The sequence below is a fragment of the Anomalospiza imberbis genome, unplaced genomic scaffold (assembly GCF_031753505.1).
Source record: "Anomalospiza imberbis isolate Cuckoo-Finch-1a 21T00152 unplaced genomic scaffold, ASM3175350v1 scaffold_121, whole genome shotgun sequence".
Lineage (NCBI taxonomy): Eukaryota > Metazoa > Chordata > Aves > Passeriformes > Viduidae > Anomalospiza > Anomalospiza imberbis.
This window is the reverse complement of record NW_027099604.1, coordinates 146,770-167,337: the sequence shown is the minus strand read 5'-3', so window position 1 is coordinate 167,337 and position 20,568 is coordinate 146,770. Positions and strand designations below refer to the sequence as shown.

Sequence of the window (20,568 nt, the reverse complement as noted above, 5' to 3'; positions counted from 1 at the left end):
GAAAGATTTCCGTGTCATTCCTATGTTTTTTTATTAGGAATCCCCCCAAAAATACTTCTCCTTGTTGGCTGAACTTTGCTCAGCCTTTTTTCACTGAGGTCCGGTTTGTGCTGCTGCCTCATCTTTGACACTGTTCTCAGCCTGAACACTGGGGAGCCCATAGGGAAAACAGGGCTCGCTGTGCCCCAGTGCAGTCAGACCTGCGGGTCCCACACAGGAGCCCTTTGCTCATTTCAGCTTCCTCTGTTTCAGGGTGATCAAACTTCCAACGTGCTTGAACAATAAAGTGGCCTTTTTGAAGACTTCAGTTTCATTGTCAGCATCTCTGAATTCTTCTACCTTTCCCTGTGCAGCTGGAAATGGAGGGATACCAAGGGTTGGTCTGGCTCTCTGTTTTTTTTGTCAGTGCTACCCAGAGTGCTTTTGTGACAGGAAACTCAGACTTTTTGTCACAGGCATCATGATTAGCTTGAAATGCTCTCAAGTCCCTGAGCACTAAGTCACAGAGAATTAAAGCTGCACAGGCCACATCTGCAGTGCTCAAACACAGCCCTGTTGCTGCTGCCGCTGAATCAACTGACAGAGGCCATCACAGAAATTGCCTCTGGAGTGTCAAATCAAATGAAAAAATCCACCAGGAGAAAGAGAAGCCAGAACTTCTCAACACACTTCATTGTTTCTTCTGAGCAGCAGCAGAAAATGGAGATGCCCAGAGATATTTCCAGCTGCTGCTGATCCCAGTGGAGCCCAGCCTGCTGCCCAGTCCCAGCTTTCCCACCCTCCAGCAGACGCCCTGGTTCCCTGCAGGTGCCGTGGGATGGCACTCAGGAGGATCTGCTCCAAGGCCTTCCCCTGGAGCACGCTCAGGCTGCCAGGCCTATGGATCCTGGATCATCCTTCCCACCGAGCCTTCCTGTGCACGGCTGTTCCATTTGCACCTTTGCGCTCAGCTCGGACTTCTCCACTTCACCAGGAGTGCTGGGAAAGGATGGAGAGCAGCCTGGCAAGCTCTTTCTGCAGCTCCCTCTTTACCCTGGGGAGGTAGAACATTCCACAGGAAAGCAACTGGTGCCACAAGGAGCGGGTGGCCTCAGGCACCTTTGGGGATGGAACAAGGCCTTGGTTTGACATAAGTAAGCACAAGCAATTCACATGAGTAAACAAGTAATTAGCACAGACATACCTAAGTACTTAGCAGCAGTTAGCATAACAAAAACCTGGTGGCCTAACTTGACATAAGAGTGACCTGACAAAAAGCTTTAGACACAGTCTACCAGAAGAACTAAGGGCAAGTGTGGAATCAGCCCTGTGCAGGGAAGCCCTGAGGAAGACTTTGTGCTGCTTTGGGGCATCCAGACCGCTCCTGGCCAGGGCCTGGACATCAGCTTCAAGTATGGGAATCTGACACAATGTATTTCTAACCGCCTGCCTATGGAATCACCTCAGCAGTGTAAAGATGGATGGTGATTTTGATACAACTCCTACATCAACCCACTGAAATTTATACATGGTGAAGAAACATTTCAGTGGGTGCAGACCCCTGCCCTCCTGCCAGGTCAATAAAAGGGCTTTTGGCTGACAATGCATTTGTGAGCTGATTTGTTTGAATGAGGGAGACCCCTCAGGACTGCTGTATCCTGAGGGAACACCGTTGGCCTTGACCTGTAGGCACCTGCGCAAGCTTAAAATCCTGCCTCAGCTTCCAGGACCTCTCTTGGCCGGCATCCTGACGTGGATGGAGGACTGCTGTGACGCACTGCTGGGACCCAGCGGGACAGGACCGGCTGTCTCGTGTCCACGTAGCACCCCTCACACAGCCAGGGCCATCCCGAAACCAGACAAACACTCACGTGTCAGCACAGAGGAGCAAGGAGCACTGGGCTCCTCTCAGGGTATCTCAGCTGGGCTCGCTCCACAACACACCCCCATTTTAAGGCCTGCTGATGCCCAGCTGCCAGAAATGCCTACCTTGTTCTCTCCAGGGTGCACAGGGAGAGCCAATGAGCAGGACGCCTTGGGAGGCAAACCTTCCCAGCCTTTTCTGAGGCCAGGGACACACCAAGATCAGCCAAGACTCTCCATGCTGCCTGGCCCACCCAGCCCAGCTCTGTGCTGGCCCTGGGCCACAGTGGTTTTCACCAAGCAAGAGCCACATGCACATTGCCAAGAGTTGAAACACAGCAGACAGGGAAGAGGTGAAAAGTGTGTGTGTAAAGGCCTTTTAATTCACAGCTCTCAGAGAGAGCTCTGGGGCTCACGGCTGGACAGAGACGCTCCTGCTCACGCCTCTGTCCAAAGGGGGGAACACACCCTGCTGCAGGTGCTTGGGTTGGTCTCTGCAGGTCCAGGCGGATGCCAAACCTGCTCTTCACAGCCTTCTCCCTTGCCCTGCCCCTCTGCCAAGTGCAACGGGCCTCAGGCAGTGAAAGGACCACAGAGAGCCAAAGGAGGACACTTGCACCTGCCTCGCTGGGAGCTCCCTGGGAAGCACTTTCCTTGAGAAGCAAGCCCCTTTCCTCCAAAGGCATTTCCCCAAATGTGTAGCTGTCCTGGGGAACACCAACACACTCTCAAGAAAAGCTGGCAAGGCTGAATGACTTCAGGTCCTTTCAGGACAGGCATTCCAGCTGTAGCTCATATTCTCCCAAGTGCGTTTCCAGGTGGAGGTTCAGAGGGGCAGCCCCAGGCCCTCTACAAACACAAGCTGCCCGCTGCCTCTTCACCTGCCTCAACTCCTGCCTGCGGTCACTGCAGCAAAACCAGGCTGTTCCAGCCAGAGCCCTGTTCCCGCAGGATGCTCTTGCCAACACCTTCCAGGACTCTCTGCTGTGCATGCAGCACTTTTCATGCCAGCTCTCAACAGTGGGATTTGAGGGGCAGCAAGGACAAATGTCACAAACCTGTGTGACACTCCAGATCCTCATGGAACCAGGGGGCCAGTGTGACACTGTGGGAAGTTGTGGAACCAAGGGGATCACTGTGGCACTGTTGGGGCCCATGGAACCAAGGGGCCAGCGTGACACTGTGGGGCCTCATGGAAACAAGAGGCCATTGTGAGCCTGCAGGGCTGTAACACCCCAGAACACTGAAATGCTGGGGGTCACCAAAGGTTTCTTTACTTGAGTTTGGTGCACAGGAGAAACACCAAACAGATATTCTCACCATGGCCAGATGAAAGAGTTTTCTTGGTAGGAAGGGACCCAGCTCTTTAGTGAATGGCCCACACAGGGATTGAACCCACAGCCTCAGTGATACCAGCACCATGCTCTAACCAACAGAGCTAAGAGATCAAAATAACAAAATTTTACTGACAAAATATAGACAATCAAGGAACTTGAGCAAAGGGTTTCATACAACATCCACTGCAGCAAAAAACTCTTACCATAGCATTACTTTGTTAACTTAGCCCACTTTACCTAAAAACCTTTAACCCTTAAGATGATAAGTTACCCAAAAATGTTCCAGGTAAGCAGGATTAGAAGAAGAAATAGAGAACAAGAGAAAGACAGAAGATCTGTAGAAAGACACACACATAGATACAAACTGCTCAGGTTCCAGCATCATTAACAGAGGAACCCCAGGAGAAGGCAGGATCCAGACCATGGGCTGGCCTCGTGCTCCGGCTTTTAAACCCCTGGGCCTTCATGGGCCCGCCCCTGGGGTGGGACTGCCAGTTGCTTGTCCAATCAGAGCCAGGGAAGGCACCAGCTGCTGGTGTGTGATTGACTGACAGCTGGGCCAATCAGAGCTGGGGTAGCCCTGCCTGCTGTGTGATTGACTGACAGCTCAGCCAATCAGAGCTGGGTTAACACCGCCCCTTCCATGTGATTGACAGCTCTGCCAGTCCAGGGCTGGGGGCGGGGCTCTGTCCCACCACAAACCAAGGCCTGACCCGCTCCTGGTCCCACACGGGCATTCCGAGCATCCCAAGGTGTCTCGGGACATCGATCTCATCCAGCCTCTGACAGTGACCACGGTGACACTACAGAACCTCATGGAGCCATGGGTCAGTTGTAACAACGCAAGTCCAAGGACACCATGGTGACACTGGGGAACCTCATGGAACCATGGGTCAGTTGTGACAATGTGTGTCCAAGGACACCGTGGTGATGCTACGGAATCTCATGGAGCCATGGGTCAGGTGTGACAATGCAGGCCCCAAGGACACCATGGTGGCACAATGGAACCTCATGGAACCAAGGGGCCATTATGACACTGTGCTGCCTCATGGAATCAAGGAGACCATTGTGAACACGGGGGCCCCAAGGAACCAAGGGTCCATGGTGACCTTGTGCAGCCCGCAGTGTCACAGAGGAGCCGTTGTGACACAGCGAGGGCGCATGGAGCCCAGGAGCCATTGTGACACATCAGGGCTTTGTGGAACCACGAAGCCATTGTGACATTGCAAGGCCCCATGGAAGCACAGGGCCATTGTGACACTGCAGAAGCAAGGGGAACACTGTGACACTCCAGGGCCTCATGGAACCAAGGAGACCAATGTGACACTGTGGGGTCACACGAAACCAAGGGAACATGGAACAGGTCTGGCTGGCTGGGCCTCCAGGGGACCACCTGAGAGGTCCAGCAGACCTTGGCATGTCGATGGCTGCTTCTCACCTGCCCTGAAGCACTGGGGCTCTGGGCTTTCCTTCCTATGGGAGAGAACTGGCCTTCTCCTCCAGTGACCTTGGGCCAAAACCAGGATTACTCCTCCAAATTTCCTTATATGCAAAGATTGTTCCCAGATAAAATCTGCCAGGAGAAACAGGTCTGGCTGCCCTGGCCACCCAGGGGCCACCTCTCATCTGCCTTTGAGACACTGGGACCATGTGCTTTTCTTTCTTATGGGAAAAAAACATCCATCTCGACCAGGCACCCATGGCCAAAATGGGGCATCTGCCTCCAGAATTCCCTATATCCAAAGATAGCTCCCAGACAAAAGCTGCCAGGGGAGGCAAGTCTGGCTGGCCTTGGCTTCCTGAGGACTGGCACTCATGTGCCTCTGAAACACTGGGGCTCTGTGCTTTCCTTGCTAATGAAAAGAACGCCTCTTCCTGTCCAGGCGCCCACAGCCAAAATCAAGATTCCACTTCCAAAATGCCCTGTGTCCAAGGATAGCCCCTAGAGGAAAGGTGCCAGGACAGACAAGTCTGGCTGGCTTGGCCTAAGGGTGGCCACCTCTCATCTTCTTCCAGAACACTTGGATTTTGTGCTTTTCTTTCCTATAGGAAAAAAACATCCATCCTGACCAGGCGCCCATGGCCAAAATTAGGATCCCACCTCCAAAACTCCGTACATCCAAGCATTGCTCTCAAGTGAAAGCTCCCAGGACAGACAGGTCTGGGTGTCCTTGGCCTCTTGGGAGCTGCCTCTCACCTGCCTCGAAATACTGGGGTTTGATGCTTTCCTTCCTATGGAAAAGAACCGTCCTTCTTCTCAAGGTGTCCATGGTCAAAATGGAGATTCCTCCTCCCAGATTCCATATATCCAAGGAACCCTCCATGACAAAATCTGCCAGTACCGCCAAGTCTGGCTGGCTTGGCCTCCCAGGAGCCACCTCTCTCCTCTTCTGCCTTTGAAACACTTGGGCTCTGTGCTTTCCTTCTTATGGAAAAGAACCGTCCTTCTTATCTATGCAGAAATGGCTGAAATTGGGGTTCCAGCTCCCAAATTCCCTATATCCAAGGGTTGCTTTCAGACAAAAGCTACCAGGACAAAGAGGTCTGGCTGGCGTAGGCCTCTGGTGGCCACCTTTCATCTGCCCCTGAATCACCGGTGTTCTGTGCTTTTCTCCGTATGGAAAAAAATTATGCTTCTCCTCCGGGTGTCCATGTCTGAAATTGGGATTCCACTTCTAAAATTCCCTATATCCAAAGGTTGTTCCCAGCCAAAATCTGCCAGTACCATCCATTCTGGCTGGCCTTGGCCTCTGGTGGCTGCCCCTGCCACACTGGGGCTCGGTTCTTTCCTTCCCATGGAGATCACTGTGACACGGTGGGGACCTCATGGAAGCAAGGGGATCATTGTGGCACCACTGGAGCCCATGGAACCAAGGGGCCATGGTGACACAGCGGGGCTTCATGGACCCAGAGACCATTATGACTCTGTGGGGCCTGTCGGAACCATGGAGGCCATTAGGACCCTTCAGGGCCTCGTGTCACCAAGGGGGCATTGTGACACCTCAGGGCCTCATGGAAGCAAGGGACCATTGGGACACAGTGGGGCCTCATGGAACCGAGGGAACATGGAACACGTCTGGCTGGCTTGGCCTCCCAGGGGCCACCTGACAGCTCTGGCTGATGTTAGAATGCCAAGGGCTGTCTCTCATCAGCTCCTGGAGCACTGGGGCTCTGTGCTTTCCTTGCTAAGGGAAAGAACTGTCCCTCTTTTCAGATGCCCATTGCTAAAACTGGTAAGCTCCCTTAAAAATTTCCTCCCTGCAAAGTTATCTCTCAGAAAAAAACCTGCCAGCTCTGGCTGGATTTTGCCTCTGGTGGTCACCTCTCATCTGCCCCTGAAACAGAGGGATCTGTTCCTTCCTTCCTGTGGAAAAAAATACAGCCTTCTTGCCAAGGACCATGGCAAAAACTAGAATTTGCCCTCCCAAATTCCATATATCCAAGGATCGCTCCCAGACAAAAGTAGCCAGGACAGACATGTCGGGCTGGCCCTGTCCTCTGGTGATTTTCTTAGGCTGTGAGCTGAATGTTTTCATTTGAAAACAACTTGGAGAGGGCCCAGAGATCTCTCAAGGTGGGGTTTTGGGGCCTCAGGCACATGACCACTACATATGGACAAAGGAGCTCTGTGCTCTGTGCTGTTGTGCTGGTTTTGCATCACAGAAGTGATGATCTAAGAGAAGCTGCTAGCAGTTTCCTCTGTGTCTGACAAAAAACCAATCAGTAATTAGCTTTGAGAGCTGACAATCTGTTAAACCACTAAGGAAACTGCACACGCCTCTGTGAAGACACAAGTTAAAGATGGAGAAGCCTGGCTGGGTCTGTTTCCCTTCTGGCCAGCAAAGAGGTGACCAGCCCGGGCCAGCCCCGTCTCAGCCAGGCCAGGCCGGGCGGCTCCTGCCGTGGGGCCGGGCCCCTTCCCAGGGAGCCGCCAGGCCCCATCGGCTGCCGGGCAGGGCAGGGGAGGCCGCGGGGCCGAGGCCGGGCCGGGCCGTGGCTGCGGTTGCTGACATCTGGCCGCTACCGAGCCCTGCCCCGCCGCCAGCCCGGGCCCAGCCAGGATCCGCCGGGCCCCAGGAGCAGCCCCGGGCCGGGCCGGCTCGGTCAAGGTTCTGCCGCCCTTGGGGTTCCCCCGCAACCAGCGGGCAGGGGAGGAGAAGCCATGGGCCCCGGCCGTGCTGCTGCTGTGCCCTGGCCTGGCTGCTGAGATCCTGGCCCTGCCCCAGCACGGCCCAGCCTGACACAGCCCCAGCGCAGCCGCTGCAGAAACCTCCATGGTAAAACAGCTCCGGCCGCAAGTACCGAGCCCGGCCGGGGTCACGGAACCATCTGCAGGCCCCGGCTGAGATATTGACTCTTCCAGTGCTTCCATCCTCCCTCGAGTGAGAGAAAAGGACAAAGTGCAGGCACACAGAGGGGCAACATGAGGACACCGAGGTCAGTGAAGAGGAAGTTGAGGCCCAGATGGGAGGGATGAGGAGATGCCTTGATCTTGGGGCTAAAATCCTCTGGTAAAGCTATGGAGCAGAATGTAATTTATACATCAGACTCTCTTTTTCCCTATAACACATTGAAAAGAATTGGGAGATGATTTGTTCAGCAAAGGCCTCCATGCTAATGTAAGGAAATGTTGAAGTAGCTGTGATCCCATGAGAAGTTTGAACAATGAAAGACAGCAGAGTGATGAGAACCTATGCCCCCAGGGAGAGAAGAAGAAGACCTCTGTTTCCCGAGATGAAGATGATTTCAGAAATAAATGAAGAGAACCTTTGCTCTTAAAACAGCTCATCTTGAAACTAATACCTCAAAAGTTGACATGGCCCATAAACACAGCTGTGGGAAAAGCTGTGAAAAAATGGGAGGGACTTCACGATTGAAGGCAGCTGCTATTCATGGAAATGAAAAGCCATGAGATACCTGTTTTCTTGTGGGGAAGTCCCCATAACATTTACAAGTGGAGCTTCTCTCCCTAAGTGAACTGAAGAAAGACTATTCTAGAGGTGGAGAACTGACTGAAAATATTAGGTTTTGTCTCTTTACATTGTCAGGCTGTATGGAGAGAGGAAGTGTTGTGGAAGTTTTCCTCTGATTCTTATTACTCTTTCTTTTAGTTACTGTTAATAAACTTTTCTTTATACCCTATTAAAGTTTTGAGCTCACTTTGCCTTTCTCCTAATCTTATCTCAGAGCAGGAAATGACTAAGTATATTCTAGTGAGTGCCCCGGTAATTAGCCAATCTCAAATTGGCAAACCAAAACCAATACAGAAACTTCCCGATGAACTGCCTCAGACAAGAGGGAAATCAAGGCAGAGTCATGTTTTTTTCAGGATTTGTTTGATCCTTCTGAGCCCTGTGGTGCATTTGGAGCTGAGCCCTTTGACCTCCGGGACTGAGAGGAGATTGCACAAACCTTTGCAGGGGTCAAAGGCAGAAGAAAACCCCAAAGTGTCTCAAAGCATAAATGGGTCACACTGTGGTCCATCCCCAACACAGGCTCCTCATGGACTCCTTGAAGGAGAGAACTGGAGGCCAGGATGGCACAAAAACCTCTCAGAGACTCAAAATGGCACAAAAGCCTCCCAGTGTGGAAAGGAAAACCCAAAGTAACAGAAAAAAGTTGAGTATCTCAAAGCATCAATGAGCCCCACTGAGTGTCAGTGCAAAGCTCTCAAGGGACTCCTTAAAGCAGATAATTGGGGCCATGATTGCACAAACCTCTCACAGAGTCTGGATCAAATGGGAAACACCAAGTACCTTAAAAGAACAGGAGTACCTTGAAGCATTCATGAGCCCCACTGAGTGTTGTTCCTGACAAAGCCTCTCCAGGGACTAATTACAGCAGATAATTGGAGGCCATGACTGCACAAAGCTCTCAGAGACTCCAAGGCAAAAGCCAAAGCCAAAGTGCTTTGAAAAACCTGCAGTCCCTGGGAGCATGAAGGAGCCCCCAGGGCCATTCCTGAGCAAGGCTCCCCAGGGACTCCTTCCAGCAGATCCTTGAGGCCACTGGGATGTGGGCTAGGGGGGGATGCAGAGGGCAGGACAAGGGGCTGACAGTGCCCAGCCTGGCTGGGGCTGTGCCAGGAGGCCCCAGTGCCTCAGGACAAGGTGTCTCCTGACAGCCCTTGGTGGCACAGAACCTGCTGTGCCCCAGGGCACCAAGACTTGGCTTCTCTTTGTCCCCTCCTGTCATCAGTGCCTCCAGTTCTCTGCTCTGCCTGGGGCCTGGGGACACTTTCTCAGTCGTGTCCCTCAGTGGGACCCATTAAAAGTCAGAGAAACTTTGGAGTTGGATTCTGACTTGGAGTTCTGGAGAGGTTTCTGCAGCTCCCTCTCAGGGCCTGATGTTCAGGGCCTGAGCACAAAGCCCCAGAGGGTCATTAAAGCCCTTGTGCTGTGTCTGTGCTGCTGAGCTGGGCCGGGCTCCTGGCACAGAGGGTGATCCTGGTAAGCAAGGAGAGCTTCAAAAGCACATTTCTCTGGATAAGCAGCTCTTCTCCCAGCCCAGCAGGGCTGGGGGCACTGCCTGCAGCCAGCCCGGGCACAGCACAGAGGCACAGAGAGCTTCCATCAGTCAGGGCTGGGAAGGTGCTGAGAAGTGCCTGGGGCAGAATCCCTGGCAGCCCTTGGCACAGGAACCTCTGGCTGCAGGACAATGCAGCTGCAGCTCCTGGAGTGATCTCCTACAGCTGGAACATCCCAATGCCCACAGACCCTGTGAGTACATTCTCTGATCATCTCTTGTGCAGAGCAGCCAGGGGTGCCCAGGGCTGTCCTGCAGAGCAGGGTCCTGCAGCCCAGGGCGCTGTGCTGGGCCAGGGACTCTGCTGCCTGCCAGGGACAGCTCTCAGCCGGCCCGGGGAGCTGCTCCCAGCACTGGGGGACAAGATGTGGGTGGGAGGAGACAGCTGGTAAGGACTGGAATTGTTCTGCTTCGGTGGAGAGGATGCTCCATTGTTCAGGACTGCTCCCAGCATGGCATTGAACTCCAGAACATTTCCAAGCAGATTATACAGGGAGCACAGAAAGTCATGGGCTGCAAAAAAGGGAAAATCCTTCAGTTTTAGTCTACTGATCTGTGTTGCCTGGATGGGAAATTGCACATAGATATTCATCTCTCAGTTCACGTTGAGAAAAATTAAAAAAATTGTGCCAGATCTGAATAAACCAGGCAGTGACAGAAATCTGCACAAGGTCTCTTAGAGGCAGCATCAGTGTGGCTTGTCCAGCCTCCTCAGGGTTGCTCTGGTGTTGCCATCAGAGCCTGCAGAGCCAGAGCTGCCCCTGGGCAGTGCCTGAGCTGGGAGGGGTCTGCAGGTCAGAGCTGAGCCCCCAGGGCTGGGCTGGGTTCTGGCAGCACTGGCAGGGCCCAGCCCTGGGCACAGGGAAGCAGCTGCTGGCAGGGACAGCTCCAGGCAGCAGAGCCCTGGGCAGGCAGTGAGGGGAAAGTGCCTCCAAGCTGTGCTGGGATATTTAAAGTCCTCTCCAAACCCAACTTTTCCATTATTACTTTTAATACAGATCCACATGTGCAGCCACAGCCGATGTCCAACAGCAGCTCCATCAGCCACTTCCTCCTGCTGGCACTGGCAGACACGCGGCAGCTGCAGCTCCTGCACTTCTGCCTCTTCCTGGGCATCTCCCTGGCTGCCCTCCTGGGCAACGGCCTCATCATCAGCGCCGTAGCCTGCGGCCACCACCTGCACACGCCCATGTTCTTCTTCCTGCTCCACCTGGCCCTCAGCGACCTGGGCTCCATCTGCACCACTGTCCCCAAAGCCATGCACAATTCCCTCTGGGACACCAGCACCATCTCCTACACAGGATGTGCTGCACAGGTTTTTTTTTTTGTCTTTTTCATGTCAGCAGAGCTTTTCCTCCTGACCATCATGTGCTACGACCGCTACGTGTCCATCTGCAAACCCCTGCACTACGGGACCCTCCTGGGCAGCAGAGCTTGTGCCCACATGGCAGCAGCTGCCTGGGCCAGTGCCTTTCTCAATGCACTGCTGCACACGGCCAATACATTTTCCCTGCCCCTGTGCCATGGCAATGCCCTGGGCCAGTTCTTCTGTGAAATCCCACAGATCCTCAAGCTCTCCTTCTCCAAATCCTATCTCAGGGAACTGGGTCTTCTTGCTGTTAGCGTGTGTGCAGGATTTGGCTGTTTTGTGTACATTGTTTTCTCCTATGTGCAGATCTTCAGGGCCGTGCTGAGGATCCCCTCTGAGCAGGGACGGCACAAAGCCTTTTCCACCTGCCTCCCTCACCTGGCCGTGGTCTCTCTGTTCCTCAGCACTGGCACAATTTCCTACCTGAAGCCCCCCTCCATCTCCTCCCCATCCCTGGATCTGGCCCTCTCAGTTCTGTACTCGGTGGTGCCTCCAGCCCTGAACCCCCTCATCTACAGCCTGAGGAACCAGGAGCTCAAGGCTGCAGTGTGGACACTGATGATGGGATGGTTTCAGGAACATTAAACTGCTGGCCAATTTCTGCAAATCACTTGTAATAAAAGTCATCTTTGATACTTCTTGTTGGTTTCATTTTGGAGGTTCATATTTTGTCTTCCTTTTCATACTGTCCACAAATAAAAAATACACTCTGTGCCATTTCTCCTTTTGTTTCTCTCCACCTTCTCTGTTGCCACAGACTGTGTCAATGAGGGGCTGCGCTCTTGGTGGCTTTAAAGGAACTCAAGGATGTCCCAGCAAAGTTTTCTGCACAGATGCCCTTTTGTTGCCTTCTCTGGAGCTGCAGCAGCAATGTCTGTGTGCAGAGCTGGGGTCAGATCAGTGCTGGCACAGCAGCTGTGCCCAGCAGCAGCAGCACTTGGTGTTGCCAGTGCTGCTCCCGTGGCCCTGCCCCGCTGCCCTGGTGGCCCTGGTGTTGCTGCAGGGCCTGAGTGCTCTCGGGGCCGGGCACAGTCCTGGGGGTGGCAGTGCCGGGGCTGCAGCAGGGACAGCCCATGGGCACTGCTGGGGCAGCGCTGACGCCTCAGGCCAGGGCCTGGGGGCTCCAGGCTCCTTGCCCAGGCTCTCTCAAGAACACGGCCAGGCCAATGCTCAGCACAGAAAACCCCTGTGTGCAGCCCCAGGCTGGCCGTGGGCAGGCTGGGGGCAAACAGCGTGGCTGGTGCTCTGCAAGGGCCCTGGGGGAGACGGGAAGGAGCAGCAGAGCAGGGGCTGATCCATCCCCAGTGCGCTGGACAGCCCAGGGCAGCGTCCCAGAGCGTCCTCATGGAGCTGCCAACAACATCCCCCCTCTGCAGCCCTGGCCTCTCCCCCAGCTCACACAGGTGCCACATCCTTGCAGGCACAGCCACGGCAGCACTGGCTCAGGAGCCCCTGTTTGCATTGCACACAGCAGGCGGGAGCACCCCCATGCTGCTGCTGTGGGGACATGAACCTGAGGGAGCACAAATGCCATCAGCCCCTGGGGCCAGGAAGGGCTGGGGGACGCCAGGGAAACCACTCAGCTTTGTCCTGGCCTCTGCAGTCAGCCAGAAAGTTTGTTCCCATCAGCTGGGAGTTTCCTGTCCCACTGCAGACGCTGCTGCTCAGAGCCAGGGCTGCCTGGCAGCCACTCCCAGACTGCCCTGAGCATTTTCTTGGCTTCACCTTTGCTTTCTTTACACTTCCTGATAAAAATATCTTCCCATTGCCCATCCCTGTTCCCTCCCCGGCACCCAGCCAATCCCTGTTTGCCCTTTCCTGTCTGGCCCCACTCCCCCATTCCAGTTCCTGATTTGGCACCATGGGATCGTCCCTTGGGGAGCAGGATCATCCCACAAGTGCTGCAGGAATTGTCTGCAGGCTCCTGCAGTGCCTCGTGCTGCTCCCTTGCCAGAGGCAGCCCAGGCCAGGGGGGCACATCTGGGCTGCTGTGTCTGGCTGTGGGGCTGCCTGTTCTGGGCAGTGAGGAGGGGCTGCAGAGGCTCTGCAGGACTGACAGGATGGGCTTTGGGGCTGTGAGGAGGAGCTGAGGGACCTGGGCTGCTGGAGCTTCTGAAGAGGAGGCCCAGGGCTCCTCCTGCAACTGCTCCAAAGGTGGTTTCAGAGAATCCCAGAATCAGCAAGGCTGGAAAAGACCTTGGAGATCATCAAGTCCAACCTGTGCCCTGACACCGCCTTGTGTCCCCTGAGCCTCCTCTTCTCCAGGATAAACAACCCCAGCTCCCTCAGCCACTCCTCACAGGACTTGTGCTCCAGACCCCTCACCAGCCTTGTTGCCCTTCTCTGGACACGCTCCAGCCCCTCCAGATCCTTCCTAAATTGGTCGGCCCAGAACTGGACACAGCACTCGAGGTGCTGCCCAACCAGTCCTGAGCACAGGGGAAGAATCACTGCCCTGCTCCTGCTGGCCACACCATTCCTGATCCAGGCCAGGAGCCATTGGCCTTCTTGGCCACCTGGGCACTCTGCTGGCTCATGTCCAGCCTGCTGTCCATCAGTCCCTGCAGGTCCCTTTCTGCCTGGCTGCTGTCCAGCCACTCTGTCCCCAGCCTGTAGCGCTGCAGGGGTTGTTGTGGCCAAGGTGCAGGACCTGGCACTTGGACTTGTTAAACCTCACCTTGTTGGATTTGGCCCCTGGATCCAGCCTGTCCAGGGCCTTGTGCAGAGCCCTCCTGCCCTCCAGCAGATCAACACTCACACCCAGCTTGGTGTCATCTGCAAATTTGCTGATGCTGGACTCAGACCCCTCATCCAGACCATCCATGAAGACATTGAAATCCACGCTGTCTGGCTCTGACCCCTCGGCCATCCTGTGGGTGCCCTGTGATGGCACTCAGGGTGATCTGTTCCAGAACCTTGCCGGGCACCGAGGTCAGGCTGACAGGCCTGGAGTTCCCCAGATCCTCCTCCCAGCCTTTCTTGGGGATGGGGTCACACTGGCACCTCCAGTGCTCTGGGACCTCCCTGGTGAGCCAGGACTGATGGTAAATGATGGAGAGCAACTTGGGGAGCTCATCCACCAGCTCCGTCTTGCCCCTAGGATGGATCCATGTGTCCATCTAACAGCTCAGGAGAACACTTGTCCTGAGGACAACCTGTCCTAATATTAAAAATTGAGACAAAGTGTTAAGTAGCTTAGACTTTTCCTTATCTTAAGTTACTATATTGTCCATGGCATCCAATAAAGAATAGGGGTTCTCCTTATCCCACCTTTTGCTATTAATTTATTTATAGAAACATTCTCTAACTTTTTTTCACAGAAGTGGCCAGCTCTATGAAAGCTCTAATTGAGATTTCACCTCTCAGCTTTTCTTTCTCCATGACCTAGCAACATCCCAAAACACTTGCTAAGTTGCCTGACCTTCTGTCAGTTAAAGTTAATACACCCTCTTTTTTCCCTTAAGTTCCCACAAAAGCTCCAAGGGCAGTCAGGGCAGTCATTTTCCTCACCAGCGCATCTTTGGCCACACTGGGACAGGCTGCTCCTTCCCCCTTAAGATTACTTTCTTGAAATGTGTCCATCCTCCCTGGACCACTTTGTTTTTAAGGGCTGTTTCCCATTAAAAAACAGTACCTGATTCAGTACTTCCCAAATCTGCATCCTAAATAGGCCAAAGTCTGCCCTTCCTAATTCCAGTATGGAAGTTTTGTTGCTGCCACTCCTTCTTTCACTGAACATTGAAAACTTGATTATTTCATGGTCACTGTGCCCCAGGCAGCCAACGAACCCCACATCTGCCACCAGCCCTTCTCTCTTTGTGAGCAGCAGGAGACAGAGCTTTCCTTGGGCGTGGGAGTGTTACCAAAAATTCGGTAAAACAGAAAACTCCTTCACACCAATGCAGCATTAAGAAGCAGCATTCTTTATTCAGCTGGGTGCACGGGGGATAGCTCCTCCCAAAGCCGAGCATGCTGAGTACAGGAAAGTTTCAGTTCATATTCTGTATTTTGCACACATATTCATTGATTGTCCTGGACTAAACACACATCTGATAATCATTTCCCCAGAATCATTAACATATTTCCCCTCCCCTTTACCCATGCTCTCTTCTGTCCTGGGGGTCTCTCAGGTGGTCCCTGGTGGTCATGGACCCCAATGTTCCAGGGGGCCTGGCTGAGCTGGCAGGACACTGAGGCTGGTGAACTTCCAGTTCCCCTTCTGACACAATGGGCATTGTGTGGTTTCCATAGGGCTGGGGTTTTGGAGAACAAGCTCCAGGTGTCAGCTCACCTGGTGGAGACAATTTACCATCTGGTAACATGAGGTCACAGAGTGAACTATGACATCACAGAGTGGGTTATGTGAGGTCATTGAGAAGCTATGGCATCATAGATTGCCTCTGTGAAATCACAGAGCCAGCTGTGACATCACAGGACAGAGGTCTGACATCACAGAGAGGATTATGACATCACAGAGTTGGCTGTGACATCAGACCAGCTGTGTGACATTAGAGAATGGGCTGTGACATCTCAGAGCAGTCTGTGGCATCACAGAGGGGCTGTGTGACATCCCAGGAGGGCTGTGTGAGGTCACTGGGTTGGTCACTCTGCCCCAGCTCCCCCTCACAGTTTCTCCTAACAAGTCCAATGCTGTTCATGCCCAGTGGGGTCCCTGTCCCCCGGTATCCCCCCGGTCCACCTGGAGCCACAGCCTCCACCAAAGGATGTTCCACAGGATCCACCCCAGAGCCTGACATGGGGAAAAGGGCCAGGGCTGTGTGACCAGGACATCAAGGACGTGGATTATCCAGGTCTCTTTGGCCTGGTTTGGGTTCCCCAGGGCAGGAAAGATGTCTGGCAGCTGGAGCAGGGTTAGGGAAGGGCCTCCAAGGTGGGGCTGGAGCCCTTGGGCTGTGAGCAGAGGCTGAGGGAGCTGGGAAGGCTGAGGGGCTCCTCATCCCAGCCTGGCAGTGCCAACGAGGACAGGAAGGAGAACACAGAGCCAGGCTCTTCGACAGGGGCCTGGTGGGAGACAAAAGCCAAAAGCAGCCTGACCTCCCTTCTCCATCCACCACTGACAGCTTTGTAAATCAGGAAGTATTTGAGCTGTTTTGCCACCACTGCAGGATGACCAACTGGATAGAAGAACTTAATTCGGTTTATATCTACCACAGAACGACGTTTGTCTAAAATCAGTTTTAGTATGGAAATCACTTGTGGATGCTGGACTCATCAGATGCTGCTGGGACGTTGCACATAGCTCAGGGAAGAGTGTGATTGTTATTAAATTGTGTCCTGTTCAACTGTGGTCTGTTGGCCATGGAGAGAAACTTTCTGTGCCTCTGAGTCTCACCAGTTCCCGACCCCCAAAGGACACAAACCTGATGAGTTGTGGTTCCCACTCCAGTGGTGGCGCTTGGACCTCCCTCCATCCCCAGAGCAGAGCTCCCTTGTCCCAGAAAGTCCCTGGCAATGCAGGGATGAAGGAAACAGGACAGGCTGTGGGGATCAGGGGCAGGGCACGGCCAGGGATTTGGGGTGGTTGTGAGCCCAGGGCAGGACCCGGCCCTTGGCCTTGGTGAACCTCATCCAATTGTCCTGGGCCCATGGCTCCAGCCTGTCCAGATCCCTCTGCAGAGCTTCCTGCCCTCCAGCACAGCCACACTCCCACCCAGCTTGGGCTCACCTGGGAACTGACTGAGGGTGCCCTCGATGGCCTCGTCCAGATCAGCAATAAAGAGATTTCACTGACCTGGCCCCAGTCCTGAGCCCTGGGGACATCCCTGGGTGTGACTCCATTCCTCAGCTGCTCTGAGTGCCAGGGGTTGGATGAGGGGAATGGTGGGGAGGGGTTGGGGACAAAGTGTTATTGATTGCCAAACATGAAGGGTCTTGATTTACACATCTATTCAGACTGCATTAAGAGGTGCTGGGGGTCAGTATCAACTGGACATTGCTGATATCCATCTCTAAACAGGAAAAACTGGAAAAGAAAACAGGACAAAACAGTTCTCTCTGCATAGTTTTCGAAACAGTATATTCACTTTAAATACACTACTGAAATCTGTCTAATTCATCACAGAAGAATTGAAAACTTCAATTATTCCCATGGGCTTTTCTTGTTTGGAAGTTTTAAACAAATCTTTATGAGCCTTTCTCACTGAATTCCTGAATTGAAGAGCTCAAGAAAGAAGAGGCTTGTGGAGTAGTAAAATTCATTAGAAACCTCCAAGTGGCTGAGGCTCCATCCCCATCAGAGAAGCAATGACCAGAAATGGGCACAGATTAGATTGTCCTAGATTAGGGCAATTTTGGGAGAAGACCTCCGGAAGGAGCCCCCAGAAAGGAAACCTTCACAGCCCCTTCCCCACCTGGTTCGGGAAGAACTCCCTCGGAGAGTAGTGGAAAAAAAACTGTTTATTTAACAAGCAAAACACTCCGCAGTACAAAAACAACACCAGATGACAAAACTCTTTCACCGTTCTCAAGAGGTGACAAATTCAGAAAGTCTTTCTGGGAGTGGTCGCCCAGTTCTCGGTCTCTGGCGAAGGGGATGGCTGCTGCAGGTCACAAAGGGGAGGCTCTCGGTGTCTCTTGGTGTTTCCCAGGTCCCGGTCTGGAGTAGGTTCAGATGATATTCAGAATGGGGAAAGGGAAGGAGGAAAAAAAACAGTCCAGGGTAAAAATTGGACTGCCTAGCCTAGCTAAACTAACTAATAAGCAAAAGAAAAGCGAAAAGCGAGCAAGCAAGCAAGCAAGCCAAACCTCTCCTAGACACAGACCATGGGGGGAATTGAGCCAGCTGATAAAAAGACAAAAAAATCCTTCATTTTCAGAGTCAGTCCTGATGGTGCAGAACATAATATCAGGCATAAACAGAACACATGACTGGGGATACAAGCACCATAACGTCACCCTAAGACAGCTTTGTGGCTGCCCCAGCTTTGGGATGGGCCCTGGGCCTGGAGCAGGAGCAGCTCTGGAGGGCCCCAAGGCCGGGCTCTTGTGCTGGCCTGGGCAGATGGGATGGCAGCAGGGGCTGCAGAGCTCTCAGCACCTCAGCCCGAGGGGAGCAGGGCACCCAGGGAGCCTCCTTTGGCATTGGCCAAGCCCCTTCCCCCATGGCTGGGGCTGAGTCCTGGCTGAGCTGCAGCTGCTGCTGTGCCCTGGCCAGGGGCTGAGGCCGTGGGGCCAGTGGCCAGAGCAGCCTGGGCTGAGCAGAGCTGTGGGGCCAGAGCCGGCTGGGCTGTGCTGGGGAGAGGCCCTTGGTGCTGCACAGAGCTCAGGGCAGCTGGCAGAGCTTGCAGGGAGCTGGGCTGGGCTCAGAGAGCCTGGCACAGAAACCATCAGTGTCCATCCCTGTGGCAAGCACATTTCTCTCTCTCTCAGGATTTTTATAAAGGTGCACAGAGAGAAGTGAAAGAGAAAACAATTTCTACTTCTGCTCCTTGTTTTTCTCTTGTGGAATGTGTTTGGAGATTGTTTACCTAGAGCGAATGCCTGGTTGGATCACAGTGGATTGTTTGGGCCTGATGGCCAATCGCATCCACCTGTGTCTGGACTCTGGAGAACAGGATCACGAGTAGTGGGGAGAGTGAGATATGATAGTTAGAGAGAGTAGCATGTAGTTTTTAGTATCCTCTTTTATATAGTATATTAATGTATCATAGCATAATTATAATAAAGAAATCATTCAGCCTTCTGAACTAAGTCAGACATCATCATTCTTCCCATTGGGTTCGCCGACATCTACAACAAGTGGTGACCCCGAACGTTGAATTAAGAACCAGGACCTGGATCGGTCCACAACCGTGATTTTACACGGGAAAGGAGGTGAACCCTCTTGAAAAGGCATGTCCGACGTCCCTGTGAGGGATAGGGGAAGTAAGACGCCGTGGGAACCCTCTCTATAGGACCAGGTGCAGCCCTGAGCAGTTGCCGTAACCGGACGCCTCTGCCTGCCTTTGAAAAGGTACTGATTTTTGATTATAGTACTGCCCTGACCTGGGGTGGACTTTAACTTTGGGAAGAAATGTCTGAAGATGTAGACACTGGTTTGTATTGTATTTGCCGTCTGGAGAGATTTGGCTAAGGTCTATGGAATTCATATCCCTGAGGATGATTTATTGGAGTTTCTTGAATATGCAGACACTCGTGTTTTTTTTGGGGATCTGGGTTTTTCCCTGAATCCAGAAGCTTGGAGATCCCTGTATTTCCTCATCAGGCAAAGCGTCATGCGAGATCTCCGAGCGTTTCGATACATGAGAGTTTATTTCGAGCTTCTTCAGATAGTCCAGAAATGGACCCCTTTTTCGATAGTCCAGTCTTTGCGGCAGGTGCCCCCCCGCGAAAGGAGGGGGGCAGAGCCTTTGTCCGTGGCTCAGAAGTTTTCTTCTGCTTCTGCTCAGAGGGAGGTTTTTTCACCGCCTCCTCCACCTCCTGTTCCTGCAGCGTGTGAGCCCCCCCTCCTCCCCTCGGAGCGTGTGGGCCCGCTCCCGACCCCGGCGGACGCGGAGACACCGCTTCCCTCGCCGCTCCGCCCGCCCGCAGCCGTGCCTCCTCCTCCTCCTGCCCATTCGGAGCTGGGAGACACACCCGCCGCTGAGAGCCAGCCTGAAGCCACTTCGGCAGGGGCGGAGACACCGCCCGCGCCGGCTCCCCCGCCGGCTCCCCCGCCGGCCCCGCTCGCCGCGCCCGCCCCTGCCTCGGAGTCGGCGGCCGCGCCTCCGGCACCGCCCGTCATCGCTCCCGCGGCGGCGGCCGCGCTCCCCGCACCGGCAGCCGGTCCTCCCGCGCTGGAAGCCAGCCTCCCGGCGCCGCAGCCGGCGATTGAGCCATCGGCAGCCGAGGCCGAGGACCTCCCCGCGTCAGCTCCGCCGCCCACATCAGCTCTGACGCCCGCGCCGGCCCCGCCGGTCCCGGCTGCCCCGCCGCCTCCCGCGGCTTTCGCCGGGTCCCCAGGCGCTGCCACCAGCAGCAGCAGCGAGCAGCAGCAGCCTGGGGCCGTGCTGGAGCGGACCCCGCCGCCTCCAATCAGCCCGGGGTCCCCTCCCGGCCTGTTCCCTGGTGCTGGCGCTCCTCGGCAGCTCCTTGCAGCTGCCGCGAAAGTGGAGGTTATGAAGTTTAGTGCCTTTCTGGGGAACAGAGTTTTTCTTGGTCCAATTCTTGCTTGGGTGGGGGATTCCCGCGGGAGCTCGAGGCCCCTCGTCCCTCCCGCTCCCGTTTGGGGGGCGGGGGGGATGAGTTCTGGGAATGCTGCCGCTGGTCTTGTGCCCGGAGAGCGTGGGGGTGCTGCCAGGGGTCAGGGAGCTGCGTGCCGGCCCAGCCGTGCCGCAAGTCCTGAGAATCAACATTTCTCTGGGGAAAGCACCTTCTCTGCTGAGCCCTGGGGCAGTTCTTGTGTCCTGCTCTCGTTTGAGGTGCGGGATGAACGAAATGCTGGAGGAGTTGCCGTGATGCTGGCCGCGTGGTGGGGGCGGGCTGTGAAGATGAAGA

At 54.3% G+C, this 20,568-nt stretch overlaps 1 protein-coding gene across 1 annotated transcript; it reads left to right on the top strand.

Annotated features, from left to right (window-relative positions):
• Nucleotides 1–10,320: 10,320 nt before the first annotated feature.
• LOC137465957 (olfactory receptor 14J1-like) lies at nucleotides 10,321–11,658 on the top strand. The gene has a single exon (XM_068177918.1). The coding sequence runs from the start codon at nucleotides 10,726–10,728 to the stop codon at nucleotides 11,656–11,658; it is 933 nt and encodes a 310-aa protein (XP_068034019.1). The 5' UTR covers nucleotides 10,321–10,725.
• The last annotated feature ends 8,910 nt before the right edge of the window (nucleotides 11,659–20,568 follow it).